This window comes from Notothenia rossii, assembly GCF_949606895.1.
Source record: "Notothenia rossii genome assembly, chromosome: 7".
In the NCBI taxonomy this organism is placed as follows: domain Eukaryota; kingdom Metazoa; phylum Chordata; class Actinopteri; order Perciformes; family Nototheniidae; genus Notothenia; species Notothenia rossii.
The window spans coordinates 28894407-28909874 of record NC_136905.1 but is presented as its reverse complement, the minus strand read 5'-3'; the positions used below and the strand labels follow the sequence as shown (position 1 = coordinate 28909874).

Genomic DNA, 15468 nt, shown 5'->3' with positions numbered 1-15468 from the left:
TCAATACTACAAACACACCTGACATACAGTACATCACTCTCCATATCATTTACCGAGCGCACCCACTGCAAGGCACCATCATCACCCCCACATCCACCTGCAGGCTTTAACTAGCGGGAATATGTTAAATCATCCTGTTCCGTATTGTAATAAACATTTTGAATATAAGTTGTCTAACTGATTATGTGGTCGAAAATTCAACTGCACTCCAAAAAGCTACTACTTGAATTACAAAATTGTCAACATGAAAAATGGCTTCCATTTTCTTTAACACTGTGGCTATGATTTCGCTCGACACACAATACCAATGACCCGCAGAAGAAAGTGAAAGTGGTCATGATTTATGAAGATGAGGTGAAAAACAGATCAGACACAAGCCACACTGCAAGCTGTTCCCTTTCATAGCGTGTGACAGGTTTGATGGATCGCCACTTTGATGTTCGTCCGGGGCCCGTTGGCACCTTGATGTCCGTGTGTGGCCGTGTGGTTGAAGTTGAGCTGCCAAGCAACGGTGATGAGAAACCCTCACCCTTCCACTGCGAGGGACCACCTAGGGATTGGTTGCTACTTTGCCAGTCTCTTTCATGTTGCGTGTCTATGTGCACCATCTGTCTGTCGGTTTGAGCGACAGGTGAATGACGGGTTCCCTCTGAGAACATGGCACATAACGTTAATGCCAGTCAGGCCCGCGGGCTGAGAAAAGACTGCAGCTGCCCGTCACTCTTCCCAACCTCATCAGTCACTGCGAAGGCAGACGTGACGGCCCTGAGCTCCCTGGAAAAACCTGTTCGCTGACATCTCTTCTTTCTGTCACACAGCAGAGGGAAGCTCACTGACTGAATGACTGACTGTGACGGAAAATACGCTGAATGTCAGGCTGACTCACATTTGATGGAAAGGTGGGTGAAGAACACATAGTGTGCTTTTCTTATTTCACTTTCTTTATGTGGCAAAAGTAAGCTATTGTTGGTCCCTTTGTCAGTCATAAATGTGTTACCGCACGGTTATGTCAACAGGTAAGCATGTACAAAAAAATGTTTTCCACCTGTTTAAAGGGATGTTTATAGCTTCTTTATGATAGAGATGACATAACCATTTAAACGTTTTGGAGCAGAATAATTATGTGTTCAAGTTGAGAAAGCCTAAAACATTTGATGGAACAAATATTTGGCTATTTTGGACAATTGTCATAACTTTACCAAAAAAACTTTACACAGCATTGAGGTAAGAAAGTGGGCATGCAGCAAAGGGCCACGTCGGACCCTAAACTTAAGGAGGTGGGGTGCTCTTATACAAATGCTCCAATGATGAACATTTTTGCAAGTGACTCTCAAAGTGTGAGCTGTAGAACAAGACTAATGCCCCTCAATGTAAGCGGGGGAATCAGCAGATTAGTGTAGTTCCGGCGCATGAAACTTCTGTGACATCATCCTTGAAGGGATATTCATTCAAAACCACAAAAGAAGAATGTCAAGTGTGTCCCTCTGACCAATCAGTGGTGAACAAAAAAAGAAACAGATCCTATTCACACTTTCTCAAATTGAACTTCAATGCTTATATCAGCATGCTAGTGTGCTTCTGGTGAACATTTAACAAGTTAATGAATACTAAACACAAAGTGCATCTGAAGTTGATTAGAATCCGAGTCCAACCTTGCCATCTCTAAAAGGTACAGTGCTAGTAAGACAAATCCTTCCAAATGGCCCTGAATTCCTTTTTATTCCTCACACTTCACAAAAAATGAAGAACAATAATAACTGACTGAGGGAGTCTGGCAAACACCCTGAAACATTTCTTACTGTGGTGGCATCCTGCGGTAGTGTTAAGAATAGAAGTCAGCGCTACACAATGATACAACCAACCCCCCAAGGACCTGACTCTGAGACCATGGACTGTACTAATCAACACAGGGCTAGTTTCTAACCTTTCTTACAGTATACTATATTGTGTATGCCCACCCTGATCATAGGCCTACCTCACATTTCATCCATGTCTTTCTGCTAACTCTCTTGCGCTGCATCTAAGAATGGACTAGTCATCTCTCTGGAGTACTTCTTCTTTTCTTCTTTGCATGTGTCCCTCTGGAGCTCTGCTGTGTACCGTCCGAGTCAGAGGGCATGATCTATATCTGCCACCAGGGAGCACTATCCCTCTCTAATGGCTGCTAAATGGCCTTCCTCAGGAGGATAAGGGCCACATCGCAGACCAAATGGCACTTGTACATGTGCAATGTCTGGGCTGGCGTGGGCGGTGGAGGGGGTAAATATACTTAAAACACACTACGGCTCATATCAGTGCGGCAGCCTTGACTACAGTTACCACCAGAGAGTCCGACTCCTCCGCATTTCCCAGGCAAAAGGCCAAACACATTTACAACACTTCAAGTGTCTGCGACACAAGAACGCCCTCTCCACTGTGAAATATGTAAATATTGCACTAATCAAAGGGTTGTGGAATCGCAAAATGCCACGGAAAGGTTATGACCCGGAGCCTGTGCTAATAGGGGAGGGAGGGAGGGGGGAGGAAGAGGAGGTGATGGAGGGAGGGCTGGGGGTTGAGTTGTGGTGGTGGTGAGGGGTGAGTGGGGGAGAGGAGTGACAGCTACCACAGGCATTTCTCCTGCCTGAGGAGGACCTTCACATGCTGACCTCCGCCTCCTGCACTCCAACGCTCTGACAGTAATGAATAGGAAGGGGCTGTTTATGCATATCAAATGTTATTTACTCTCCCACAGTCAACTGTAGCCACAGAGGAAAGAAAGAGAGAGCAGCACACAACACAGGATATTCCCAAAGACCGTGGGGCTGCCATTAGAACAATGTGGACAAGAATGCAGAGGCCTCTGCGGTGCACTGAGGTTAATCTATCTATCGCAATGAATTACATGACATGGTTTTTTGTGTGGCTCGAGCTCCACTTGCTTCTAAAACGCTGCATTGTTCCCCGCCTTGATTCTTTTCCAGGATTTGGAGTGCTTGACAGATACAGAGTACCTACATGAAAACAAGCCCCTGTGAGTACATAAGTGAATTTGACAATGAACTCCTCTTGATATCTAGCCCACATGATTATTTACTTCAACTATCTCCAGCTCCACGAAACTAAAGTCTATATCCAGTGAAAGAATCGGGGGGATGTTAACATACATTCTAGTCATGTAATATATTTTTAAGCAGGATTAATTCTTCTCCACATTGACATGATTGGTCTTAAATAGCGCAAACCTTAAAGCCAGAGGGAGGAAAAGCCTGAGCGGAATTATTCAAGGGAATGACGTTCGACGACAAGCTCAAGAAAATAACCTTGAGCAGGAACAATGAAGAATCAGCCGCCAGAAAACGTTTGTGTTTTTCTCCAGCCTGCGTGTCATCGTCGTCGGTTTACGACTCGGCTTCATTTGCCATCACCCCTTGTGAGAATTAAGTTGGATCTTAAGTATGTAAATGAGAACCTATTCCGTGGCCCCCACCCTCTCTTATATGAATCCCAGGACAGACCATGACATTTAACATCGCCTTCACTAATTTGTGCTTAATAGCCAAAAAGTGATTAGAATTAACATTAATGACATTTCATATGTCTCCCCTTTCTACATTCATTACCCCTTCTCTGCCGCTGATACTTAACCGGCTAATGCTGGTGGCTTAAATTTCACGTTACACTTTTGGCAGAGATCTTTCAGAAGTCCTTTTTTTAACACTTTTTCTCTCCTTCTCCTTTCCAACAAGACAACAAGGAAGGAGAATTAAAGAAGGGGAGGGAGGGGGTTGTATAAAGCCTTTAAATTAGGAATCTATTCAATCGGTCTTTACCAATTGACATGAGCATCGCAGCAGATTAAGAAAAGGGGGGGGGTCATCTATTTTCTGGCTGAACGCCTGTCCTATCACCATCAGCCCTTCTTGTCGAAACAAATGCTGTCCGATAGCCTTCATCTCTTCTTCTTCTTCTTCTTCTTCCTCAACGCCTTGAACCTTACTCCGCTACGGTTTCCCCCCAGCAAAGCCAAATCACAGAGGATAACAGGGCCTGAACAACTGCTGGCATTTTATTATCATGCCTTTGCTTGGATTTGTACATGGAGGAGATTATCGCGTGAAGAATGAACATTGTGTTTCTTTCAAACGCCAGTCTCCACCAGCCATCCGCCCTCGTCTCTGGTAATTACTGATGGTCTCCAACCTTGTTCAAGGGCAGCAAGCCTTTCCCATGTGTTTCTTACAGGGAGGTCACCCCATCATATATCAAATACTAGTTAGTACTATACTAACCCTGAGTACAGAATATGAGAACAAAACAAGTTCAACCCAATCAACTGCACATCAACTTCATCACACTTATTTTTATTAAGTTGAATCTAACACAACATGAAATAATTTGAGTGGCCCAATTGAATACGTTTAATCCAATTACAATATAAAATAAACTGAAATAAAGAACGCACTTAAGCACCGCCACTTTTCGGACCATTATCATCCTATCATTACAATTTCTGACAAGTACTGTAACATTACAGACAATGCAACATGTTAGACACATGGCGTTGGAGCAATTTAAGTTTCATAAAGGTAGAAAGCCCATTAATTAGCTGCAGCCTTATCTGATTTGTATTACTTTGGTTGTTTTGTTAATTAAGATCATCGACTGGAGGGCAGAGTTTAAACACCTTCTTTTGTTTACCACTACAACATCGCTGTTATACAAGAATGGAGGACAGAGGTGGCGGTGAAAGAGGAAAACAGGGAGGGATGTTGTGGACAAAGGGAGAAGAGAGGGTATTTTAGTACAGGGGTGGGGGGTTAAAAGGGTAAGAAGAGCTGGGGGTGATCATGGGTAATGGTGGAGACCTGGCCGCTGACGGACAGGCCAATCTCCCGCCTGGACAGACTCAAGAGAGATGTGTCAGTCTGCGCCGGCACCCCGGGCCAGCCGCACCACCACCCCGCTAAATGTGTATTGGCAAAGTGTCGGTGCCAATGCCATTAGCCAGCATACTTAAATTCCCCTATAATTTTCTACGGGGCTGCTCGTTATTGGCACCTCTGATGGGTCGAGTATTTGAATCCTGGTTTCGGTTTTAATGGATGACTGGTGGTGGTGAGCTGCTGCGAGGCCATTTGTTATCACCCTGACAAGACACGTCCACATGTACACTACACACACACATTGGTGTTACTGTCCTTCTAAGGACCTCCATGGACACTATTCATTCCCTGTTGCCTCAGTCTCACTGCTACATGATTTACCTTAAACTTAATCTATTCCTAGCTAATAAATTAGACTTCTATAATCATGTAAACGATTGTCCTCACTGGCTAAATTGAATGTTATTTAATTCTCAGTAAATGATAATAACTACATAAGACATTTTCATTCTTACAAAAGGGCCCTTTTATCCTAAACCTAAATAAAAAAATACATTTTAAAATACAAATTTACACTCAAGTCCCTAGGTAAGAGTTTTGTGAAAGTATGCAACATTTCACAGAAAAGTGAATAAGAGATTTTAATAAAACCCAACATTGAATACAAACTTGTGTGGCAAACCCCTGATATTTATCTTGTGAGTGACCCTTTGGATGGGGCCTGACCCCAAGTTTGGGCAACACAGAACCAAATTACAAAATTACCTGAATGCAGAATGAAAAGGCTTTCTTTATATTTGATGCCTTTGGTAAATTGTGCTGATTACACATATCTACGTTTACTGGTATAGTATATTTTGAATGCAGGTTGTTTACACGTAATGGAATACCCTTTTAATCTTTTACACTTTAGCTTAAGTTACAAAAAGTCATAAAGGGAGTAGGACCATTTATAGAAGTTATGCATGTTATACTTTTGTAGGGTCTTCAGTCTGTCAACTGTCCTATTACGAAGTGTTTTAATAATAAAGTTGTACAGATGTATTATGTGTTCCTGGATGATTCTCTTGTCAATCTACAATACCATGTTTGGTACAGCCAGAAAAAGAAAACATCGGAGCTTTCAGAAAGTCATTATTAACGGTACAAAAACGCAGACAAACTGTTACATGTTAGTGTATCAAAGACATATGTAAATTTCTTGTCTAAATATTTCCCCACAGGCAAATCAACAGGCCCTTTATCATTGTATCCTCTTACCTGGACAAATATGCGGATACCTCATGAAGCACTGTTGGGTGAAGCCTTTAAATACTCCTATTTCCCTTTCTTTGGGAGATTTATCTCATGGCTACATCAAAACAAAAAGGGTTTTTAGGTAAAACCCCCCAAAGCACTCCAAATGTAAACATGGCCACACATGGCGAAAACATAGACCGCCTAAAATGGTATGATGAATAATGTATTGTAGTGTATTTTAATCATATGTTAAGTCCTCATCATTAACCATGGGATCCCGGTTACATGTGCTTTGCAGCTTAAAGGGTCAGAGTACTCCTTCCATCAGTGCATTTCCAAAGTTACAGGTCTAAAACATGCAGCAGTTCCTACAAAAAGAGCAATAGAGTGCAAAGTACAGACGCCTCAACACCTCTCAGTACACCATTGGGACATATCTAATGAAGAAACACACTTCCAGTGCTGATCTGAGATCAGGCTTTTGCCAATCAAATCTCACTCATTAGCTTTATGAGGCAACAAGGACAAACTTAAATGTGAAGGGATTGTGATTAGCATTTCATTTACATTTTCAGCTTGATTCTCCCAGGATCCCGATACAATGAGCGCAAAGAAATTAGATATTTATAACTTTCTCTTACCATCTGTGACCCAAAAAACACATTAAAACCTCTCGAATTTCCATGAGCAAACGATTGTGAAGTTGTTTTGGACTCTTGTGGGATTCTCAGCTTTGAACGCAATTTTTACAAATCTGCTCTCTCCCTTCCAGCGACATTGCCCGCGTAGCGCATCGAGGGAATACAGCCTATTCGTCAGGGCCAAGACAAACACACGCTCAAAAAACACACATGAGCCACCACAAAAGTGAAATAACCACATACAGGAGCAATTTAGCTCGGCTGTAATTTGTATATAGTGTTTGACAACCTTGCTGGAGAAGTTTTCACCCCAGAAATGCTAAGTAGTCCCAGCAGGAGTCAGTCAGGAAGAGGAGAGGGGCTCTTTGCTGTTTAATGTATTCTTCGGCAGCCCAGAGGCCTCCAAAACGCTGCATGTCTTTACAATCCAGTGTACACACACACACACACACACACACACACACACACACACACACACACACACACACACACACACACACACACACACACACACACACACACACACACACACACACACACACACACACACACACACACACACACACACACACACACACACACACACACACATATATCTGTTGGCAGTCGGCTCTGAAGGAACACTGCTAATGGGGCTGTTTTTAATGAGCCAGGAAGAGGAGAGTGACCCTTCGAAGGTGAATATCTCTATCTCTCTCTCTGTATTTTGCTGGGTGGAAGCGTATGAAACACACACACACACACACACACACACACACACACACACACACACACACACACACACACACACACACACACACACACACACACACACACACACACACACACACACACACACACACACACACACACACACACACACACACACACACACACACACACACACACACACACACACACACACACACCCTGATTTTATACCAAGTTGTAATATTTATGTCTAATTGTTTTTAACTGCCATAATTACTTTCAGCTCTTGGCTCATTCATTCAGCCCAATCGCCTCTTTTAGGAGCGAGCTTGAGAGACATCAGAAGGCAGAAATGTGTGTTTTTTACGGCTTGGAAGCCTGCATAAATTGTAAGGGTTTGGAAAAAAAGGAGCCCTGCAGCAACAGTCCTCCGCAGGAGATCCGCCGATTTCCTCAAGTTCCACTTCACGTTGCAAGGGACATATCCATCCCCAGACAACCATTTCACTTTATTTCCCTGATTTTATGATCTTTTCCCTGCTAACAAAAAAGAAATGGAAGAGGCAGTTCTGCGAGCGGCCAAAAGATGGCACACTATGTATGGCGGGAGGAGGGCTGTGGTAGTGGCGACTGTATTTAACCCAGAACCTGGAGAGCCTCTGTGTTTCCTCTGCTGGGAATCTTCTGCTTCTAGGATTCACAGAGGAAGAGGAGGAGGGAGAAGAAGGTGAACGGATGTCATGCTCCTGCCCGTGTTGCTCAAAAAACTGTGGCTGCTTTTGCACTAAAATGAGCCCGGGGATATATGGCGGTGACATTTCATCTGAGAGCACCCATGGTTCATTTTCAGTCTGTAGAACATGCGGAGTTACAGTGCAATCTGAGAATAAAAAAAGAAGATGTGGATGATTTGTGTTTTTAACATCTCGGTTCGCTTAAATAAATGTGCAGACTAACCAGGAGAGACACATTGTGCAGGTTAATATTTTTGGCTCCTAAAAAAAAGAGAAGAAGGGAATGAAAAATATCCTTTCATACATCACTTTTTAAACACATTTGTCACGAAGCAGGCTCATTTATCCCGCCAAAATTGTCTTTTTATGGGTGTTGCTGATTTCTTTTAATCATTCTTTCCTCACGCCTGGTGCTGCAGATTCAGTTTTAAAATATTTTTCTTTTTTGCCAGACATGATAGATTGGAATGCCCCTTTTTTGGAGGTGGGTTAATTGCATGACATTACCGTTATCAGAAATATACAGCATGCAAAAATGTGAAATCTTCTAAAATGGATTCATGAACTAGATATTGGCTGATATGGACGTTTTTAACAGTCAAATACATTCAGATTTATTTGACATATTTTGGATTAATGCTTCACTTTCTACATGCATTTACACTGTATGTGAATGTAAAAGTGTGCGGCTAAAGTGTGACTACATTTGCTCTGTTACATGCACACACACACACACACACACACACACACACACACACACACACACACACACACACACACACACACACACACACACACACACACACACACACACACACACACACACACACACACACACACACACACACACACACACACACACACACACACACACACACACACGGTACTAGACCACTGAAAATCAATGTGACAGGTTTCAGTCGTCCCTCAGTGTACACATCCCCTCTCAGACTCTCTCCTGACATCTGCTCGATTACCTCCTACAGCCACACACACACACACACACACACACACACACACACACACACACACACACACACACACACACACACACACACACACACACACACACACACACACACACACACACACACACACACACACACACACACACACACACACACACACACACACACACACACACACACACACACACACACACAGAGAGACTCCCTCCCTCCCCGTGGCCGCTCTAAGCCCCTCTGAGCCATATGAAATGTAGTCGGTGCAGGAGAAACCAGATACTGCTGGCTGTGTCACATTGCGTTTGCCGCCACCCGTCAGGAGCGGGTCTGTTTGAGTGCCAGACGTTATGACAGCGTCACTCATCCTCCTGCAGCCCCAGCAGCAGGCTGCAGGACGGAGAAGAGGAGGAGGAGGAGGAGGAGGAGGAGATGGGGGGGGAGAAAGACCCCCACTACAGGCTGATGGGAGGTGGAGAGGAAGGGAGGAGAGTCCAGCATTTACAGGAAAATGGAATATCAGATTTCACACGAAAACACATCTTGTGTACTGCATTTGGTTTGATGATTTCCCATTAATAGAGGAAGGCCACAGGGCAGGAGGAGGATTATTTCTCTGGTGGACAGTTCAAAAGTACAATTACTGTACATGAGTACAATTTTGAATGACTTTTACTATGAACATATATCCAATATATGCTACTTTATCCTTTTACTTCACTTTATCTCAAAGGCAAATATTTTACTTTTTACTCCACAACATTAATCTGACAATTTAATTCAGATATAAAAAAAGCAAAATATATTTTAAAAGTCATTATTGATACCTTGTTGAAGTAAAGAGCAACTAGTGAAGTAATCATACAATATCTATGATAAAAATCAAATACAAAAATAGCAGTAACATTACATCTTAATTTAGCTGAAGCGTATATCCAAAGCAAGATAAGTGCATCCAACCATGAAGAAACAAACAACAAGAATCCTGCAGGTACATTCACTATCTGTAAACCCAACCAGATTAAGTGCTTCTGCATTAGCCTCACTTAGAACCAAACCTTTTTAAGGGCAACGTTCAGAAGAGAGATTTCTCTGATTTATTTTGTATTGTTCAAGGCGCAGTCTAAACAGGTGATGTTTGAGTCTGTGACCGAAGATGTGTGGACTCTGCTGTCCTGATGCAAAAGTTTATTCCACCATTTTGGGGCCAGGATGGCAAACAGATGTGTTTTTGCTAAGGGTTATAGGGGTATCATTTGCAGCGAAGGAGTAGCGATTGGCCGCAACAGTGTATGGTTTGACCATGTCATGGATGTAGGAAGGGCCTTATCCATTGACAGCACGTGGTCAGTTGTGCAGAAAGAGTACTGTTTTGCTTTGAGTACATTTTTATGCTTATACCTTTATACTTGTAAAGAAGGACTTTTGTGAGAAAGTATTTCAAAATGGTAGTATTACTACTTTACTTAGATCAACTTGTTAGATTTAGTACTTTGTCCGCCACTGCCTCTTTTTTTCACGCTGGTCCCAGGATTTGAAGCGACACTCTAGTGGCTCCCTAACCTCTTACATTATGTGTGTGTGTATGGCTTGGGGATTTGATAGCCTGGCCAAGTTGATGATTGAGCTGCTTATCCTGTCAGACCTACCGGCTAGACTTGCATTTGTATTTCATTTTTCAGGCCGCTTTATATATTTTTTAGGCCTAAGGTAAGTGGGGGGGGGGGGTTGCAATATGTCATCCCCAGAAGGAGCACAGATAAAAGCCAGCTACATGGCAGTCAAGGGCACACACACGAAAAAACTCAAACAAACCTGCACTTCATACTTCCCCGTATACACACAGAGAAGACGTGACGGCAGCCCGGGTTTGTCAGGTGGTCCGACAGCCGCCGACAGCACCGTGAGCTCCCATGTGGCCCGGAGAGCTTCCAGACAGCAGGACAGGAGGCCCGGACAGCAGCACCTCATGCCCCCCCCTCCCCTCTCCTCCCTGGCCTCACCTGCTGCCTCACCTCCAGCCTCTCACCGTGCAGGACAGCAACCCTCAGAAGAGCCCGGCAGGATGAGAGGTGATGGACAGGCCGCCTCCGGTGTGAAATCTCGCTGTTTCTCCTGCCGACGTCACGGACAGACAGCTCCCTGTGACATGGAGCAACAGAGAAGGAAACAGAGTTTAAGTGGTTATCCTCAAAAATGCTTTTGTCTCTGTGATGTCTTTGCTTTGTGGTTTCCGGTGTCGATCAAACAATGTCTGTGGGGTCTTTTTTTTTCCTTTAGGTTTCTATAGGTGGTGCTCTTTTCTTTGTCTGCTGAGCCACAGTAGTTACCGTCGCTCGTACTTAATCTTAAATGTCAAATGCATCACCTCCTCTGTGCCCCCACGCTTGGTTTTTAGATCAGCAAATGTCACAACCTTCATAATAGCTGATTCACTGCTGTGTTATATCAGTGATTGGTAGTTGTAAAATAGACTTAGTGTTCAGTGGTGGAAGAAGAACTCATATCATTCACTTAAGTTAAAGTGCAGAAAGGTAAAATAAACCAGTACGAGTCCAATAAATGCCTTAAAAAGTCCTGCTTACAAAGAAAATGTAATTGAAGTTTTTAAAATAAGTATTTAGAAGTATATGGGTCCAATCAATGTCCCTGAGAGTGGTGTAATATAAGATATGACCTTTTTGGATTTATGCATTGTTGCATATTTGGCATTCTACTTTACTAGTTGTAGCTACTTTTTACTACTGTACATATATTTTGGAAAGCACAGTCCAAATAATCTAAAGTTACATTTTATGACACATGAGGTGACATATAGACGAAACAATTCACATGTGTACACATTTTCTGGCACGTTTCTCAATTTTGTTCCTTCTTTGGTGAGATATTTGATAATTTTTTACTTTTTGGGTCTTGAAAGCAACTTTAATGAGAGAGACATGTAACTGCTACTAACTCTTAAGACCTCTTGAGAGTTAAAAATGGTACAGAACTACAAACAGTTTCTTTTGTAAGGAATCTCAAGCCAACATGTTGAGAATAATTGGTTGAATTTGTAATAACACAATGTATTGTATGAGCTTTTCATGTGCATTAAAATGAAAAGTCTTAAGGGGATACAGTTGAATATATTATAAGTTGATGTATATGATATATATATATATATATATATATATATATATATATACTATATTGATGGAATGTTATGTTTTAAGTATGCAAGTAAAGCATTATCCAATGCTTTTTGGTAGATTTAGGAAAAATCTGCACTCAAATAGAAAAAGTGTAGTAATACAAACACGTTAATGTGTATATTGGATGTTTCCTACTCAAAATTATTTTGTGTAATGAAACATAATAGCAAAACATCTCAAAAACGACCATTACACTTTCTAACCCCTTATCTGAAAAGTAACTTTGATAAGGCTATCTTCTCAGTGAAGTATAAATAAAGAAGCATGGACATGTTAATATGAGATCAGGTAGTACAAAGAGCAAAGTACATAAGTTTGCATGAGGCAGTTTAATACTTTAAATGCCAACAATGTGCGTTGGAAAACACATGCTTGTGTGTGAGCCTCGCTCAGTGCTGCTGTCAGTCTCCTTCATAGCCATTCTATGTATCACTACCTCAGAAATGAAGGCCCTCTCCTATGAATGATTAATAAACAAAGCTATTAACAATGCGGCAGACATTTCACAAAAGGTTCATTTTCGGAAATACAATCTCCCTTTTGTTAATAATGTCCATTAATCATGGGAGGATGTCACTTAACGCAAGGTTAATGAAACACTGCTAATGCCTGGCTAATCTATCCCCAGTCAGAAAGCCGCTGTAACTGTAATTCCTAACCCCTCCAAACTATTTTCCCGGGATTCTTGCCGTGTGATTGATGGACGCGGGACAGGGGATGTCCATTATTTTTAAGTGGAACACAGAGGCAGGATATAGGGTCAGCTGTGGGCCGAACTCAGAAAGCTTTACCTGTCCAAACGGCTAATGAACCACTGACAAGATATATGGGAACACTTTGGGGGAGAATTTAAGTATGACATAACAACTTGATAATGGATTTATTGTGGCACTTTGAACCATTTATTCACAATCAAGTATAATGTTCCTTCATAATCCACTGGCAAAGTATTCGACTTCGAATTGCGCTGATATTCGCGCAATAGTGTTTCGCGTTTTCCGACTTCCATTCCCCAGCTGTCAGGCCGACCTATTAAACAGAGTATTATTTTTTTATGTCTGTGTGCATTGTGTCTGTGTAAGCGTGGCGTGGTGTAAGCACAACATTAGGAGAGATGTTTATTGTAATGTGAGTGTCTGGTGCCAGCTGAGCTGAGCTGCAAGCTGTTTGGAGAAGCGGATGACTGTTTGATTGTTTGATGACAATGTGAGCCTTGCATCTCGCTTCCTTTCGTGTGTGTCTCTGAAGAATGCTGACATTAAATGTTTGATGTTGGCATGCACAACTGATGTACAAATAAAAAGCCTCACCGGTGAGACATGTTTTTTTTCTTCTCTTCTGCTTCTTCTAGCATTTTGACAATACTATTGTTGTTTCCAGATCTGATTCAAGTTTACCGTTTCCCCCCTTTTTTAAAAGTTTGTTATGTTTTATGTCTTATTTTCCTCTTGAACCAGAAAGACGGCAGAATTGAGGAGCATAAAAACAGAACATTCACTCGCATGTGATTTAAGGAATACAATGTTTTCCAAGCGAACACCTCCTGGTTTTCAATCGGGGGTGTATACAGCATGACGGTGGGGCTGGTAGAGGAGAGGCAGGTCAATATGAGTCCTAAAAAAGCGTGAGTTCATTTCCCCGCTGTGCTCCCCCCTGGCCACCGACCGCTCCATATACAAGTCAAATCGGCTTTTTGCCTCCCAAAGCCCTGTGATTTATGACCCAGCTCCATTGAGCAGACCAGCTAGTTTTCATTTTTGTTAAATCACGCGGCCGCTTAAATGAAACTATTGATTTAAAGTCAGCTTACAGAGGATTTAATTTGTATTTGGAAAATTAAAGCAGGTAACGCTTTATAATTTCACACTACACTGGAGTAGAACCAGTTATCCCAGAACCCACTGCGCCCCAAGAATAAGCACTAACCCCCACCTTCCCAACACCAACACACACACCTTTCCCCCCGTAATTTCTCCCTCCATCGGGTCATACATGGCCACTTTGTGCGGCCATTAATGCATTTTGGACAGCAAGAGGAGGGATTTATAGCCTTGGGACTCCTGCCTGGACCGTCCCATACTTAACGCCCCCTTCTCTCTGGGCTACACAGCACTTAAACGCTGACTTTCCCCTGATTTCCCATGACCTTGACTTGAACTAGTTGTTGTCTCAACTTCCACTGGTCAACACCTCTCCCGTGGCTGTCAGGATGCTGCCATTGCGTGTCATTACATCACGGAGAGACAATAAAAAACAGGTTAACTTGTTATTTTATCCACGTATCAAAGAAAGGCTCTGTGTCAGTTTATTTGTTTGTTCACTGGTTTGTCACAACTGTTCCACTTTTCATGAAACTTGGGGAAAATGATGTATCAGTTCATGATAAATAGCAGACAAGGAAACAGTAAAAATATCATCCCGCAATCTGGTATTTTCAAAAATGGCACAACTGTGGGGGGGACTTTGTTACTCTCTCCATCACATTTGATTCCACCGACATCTGTGACTCCCGTTCTGAAAAAACCTGGAGATTTCAAGCGCCTCACCTTTTGATAACAAATTACCCTTCCCGGCCAGAAAAAAAAAGGAAGCCGCAATTACAGCTCAAAACACGGGTGACATATGTGTTACTGATTGTCTCTCATTTGTGTGGGGAGAAGACTGTCGACTTGTCTCAGCTTTGTCTCCGGGTCGGGTTCCACTGTCTCCTCCGCTGTCACCCCGGCAGCCAGGCGTCCCCTCTTTCCTCTCCCTCCACTCCCTCACCCTGCTATAAGCTCCTTCACCAAGCCCCTCATTAACCCCTCCCTTTTCCCCTGGCATTGAAAAGGCGCTGTCTTTAAACCTGTCCGCGCATCTTCAACAGAGTTTTCAAAGGAGGGCATGTGGGCGTATGGGTGGATCCCTTTTCCCGTGCCCCCGCACTGAGTGTTTTATATTATATTTAGTAATAATAATCACAGTTATCGCGCCTCCTCCTCCTCCTTCCTTTTTGTTAGAGCCTCCCGTTAGCGGGGCGGTGGGACGGCTAGGCTGTCTCCGCGGCCTCCTCACCTCCGAGAGGGCTGTGTGTGTCGCTCAGCCTCCATAAAAGAGAGGGAGGAGCGGCGGGTGGGGGTGGGAAGCTCTAGGGTGTCATTAAC

At 42.9% G+C, this 15468-nt stretch overlaps 1 protein-coding gene across 1 annotated transcript in view; it reads right to left on the bottom strand.

Moving 5' to 3' along the window:
• Positions 1-11135, bottom strand: part of LOC307046360 (uncharacterized protein) — a gene marked incomplete at its 3' end in the record, with an annotated part of 109984 nt that extends 98849 nt beyond the window's left edge. Inside the window, exon 1 of the mRNA XM_079692758.1 lies at positions 10947-11135. Within this exon, the coding sequence (XP_079548884.1) occupies positions 10947-11102 (156 nt within the window). The 5' untranslated portion in view covers positions 11103-11135. The remainder of the gene's footprint in view (positions 1-10946) is intronic.
• Between the last annotated feature and the right edge of the window lie 4333 nt (positions 11136-15468).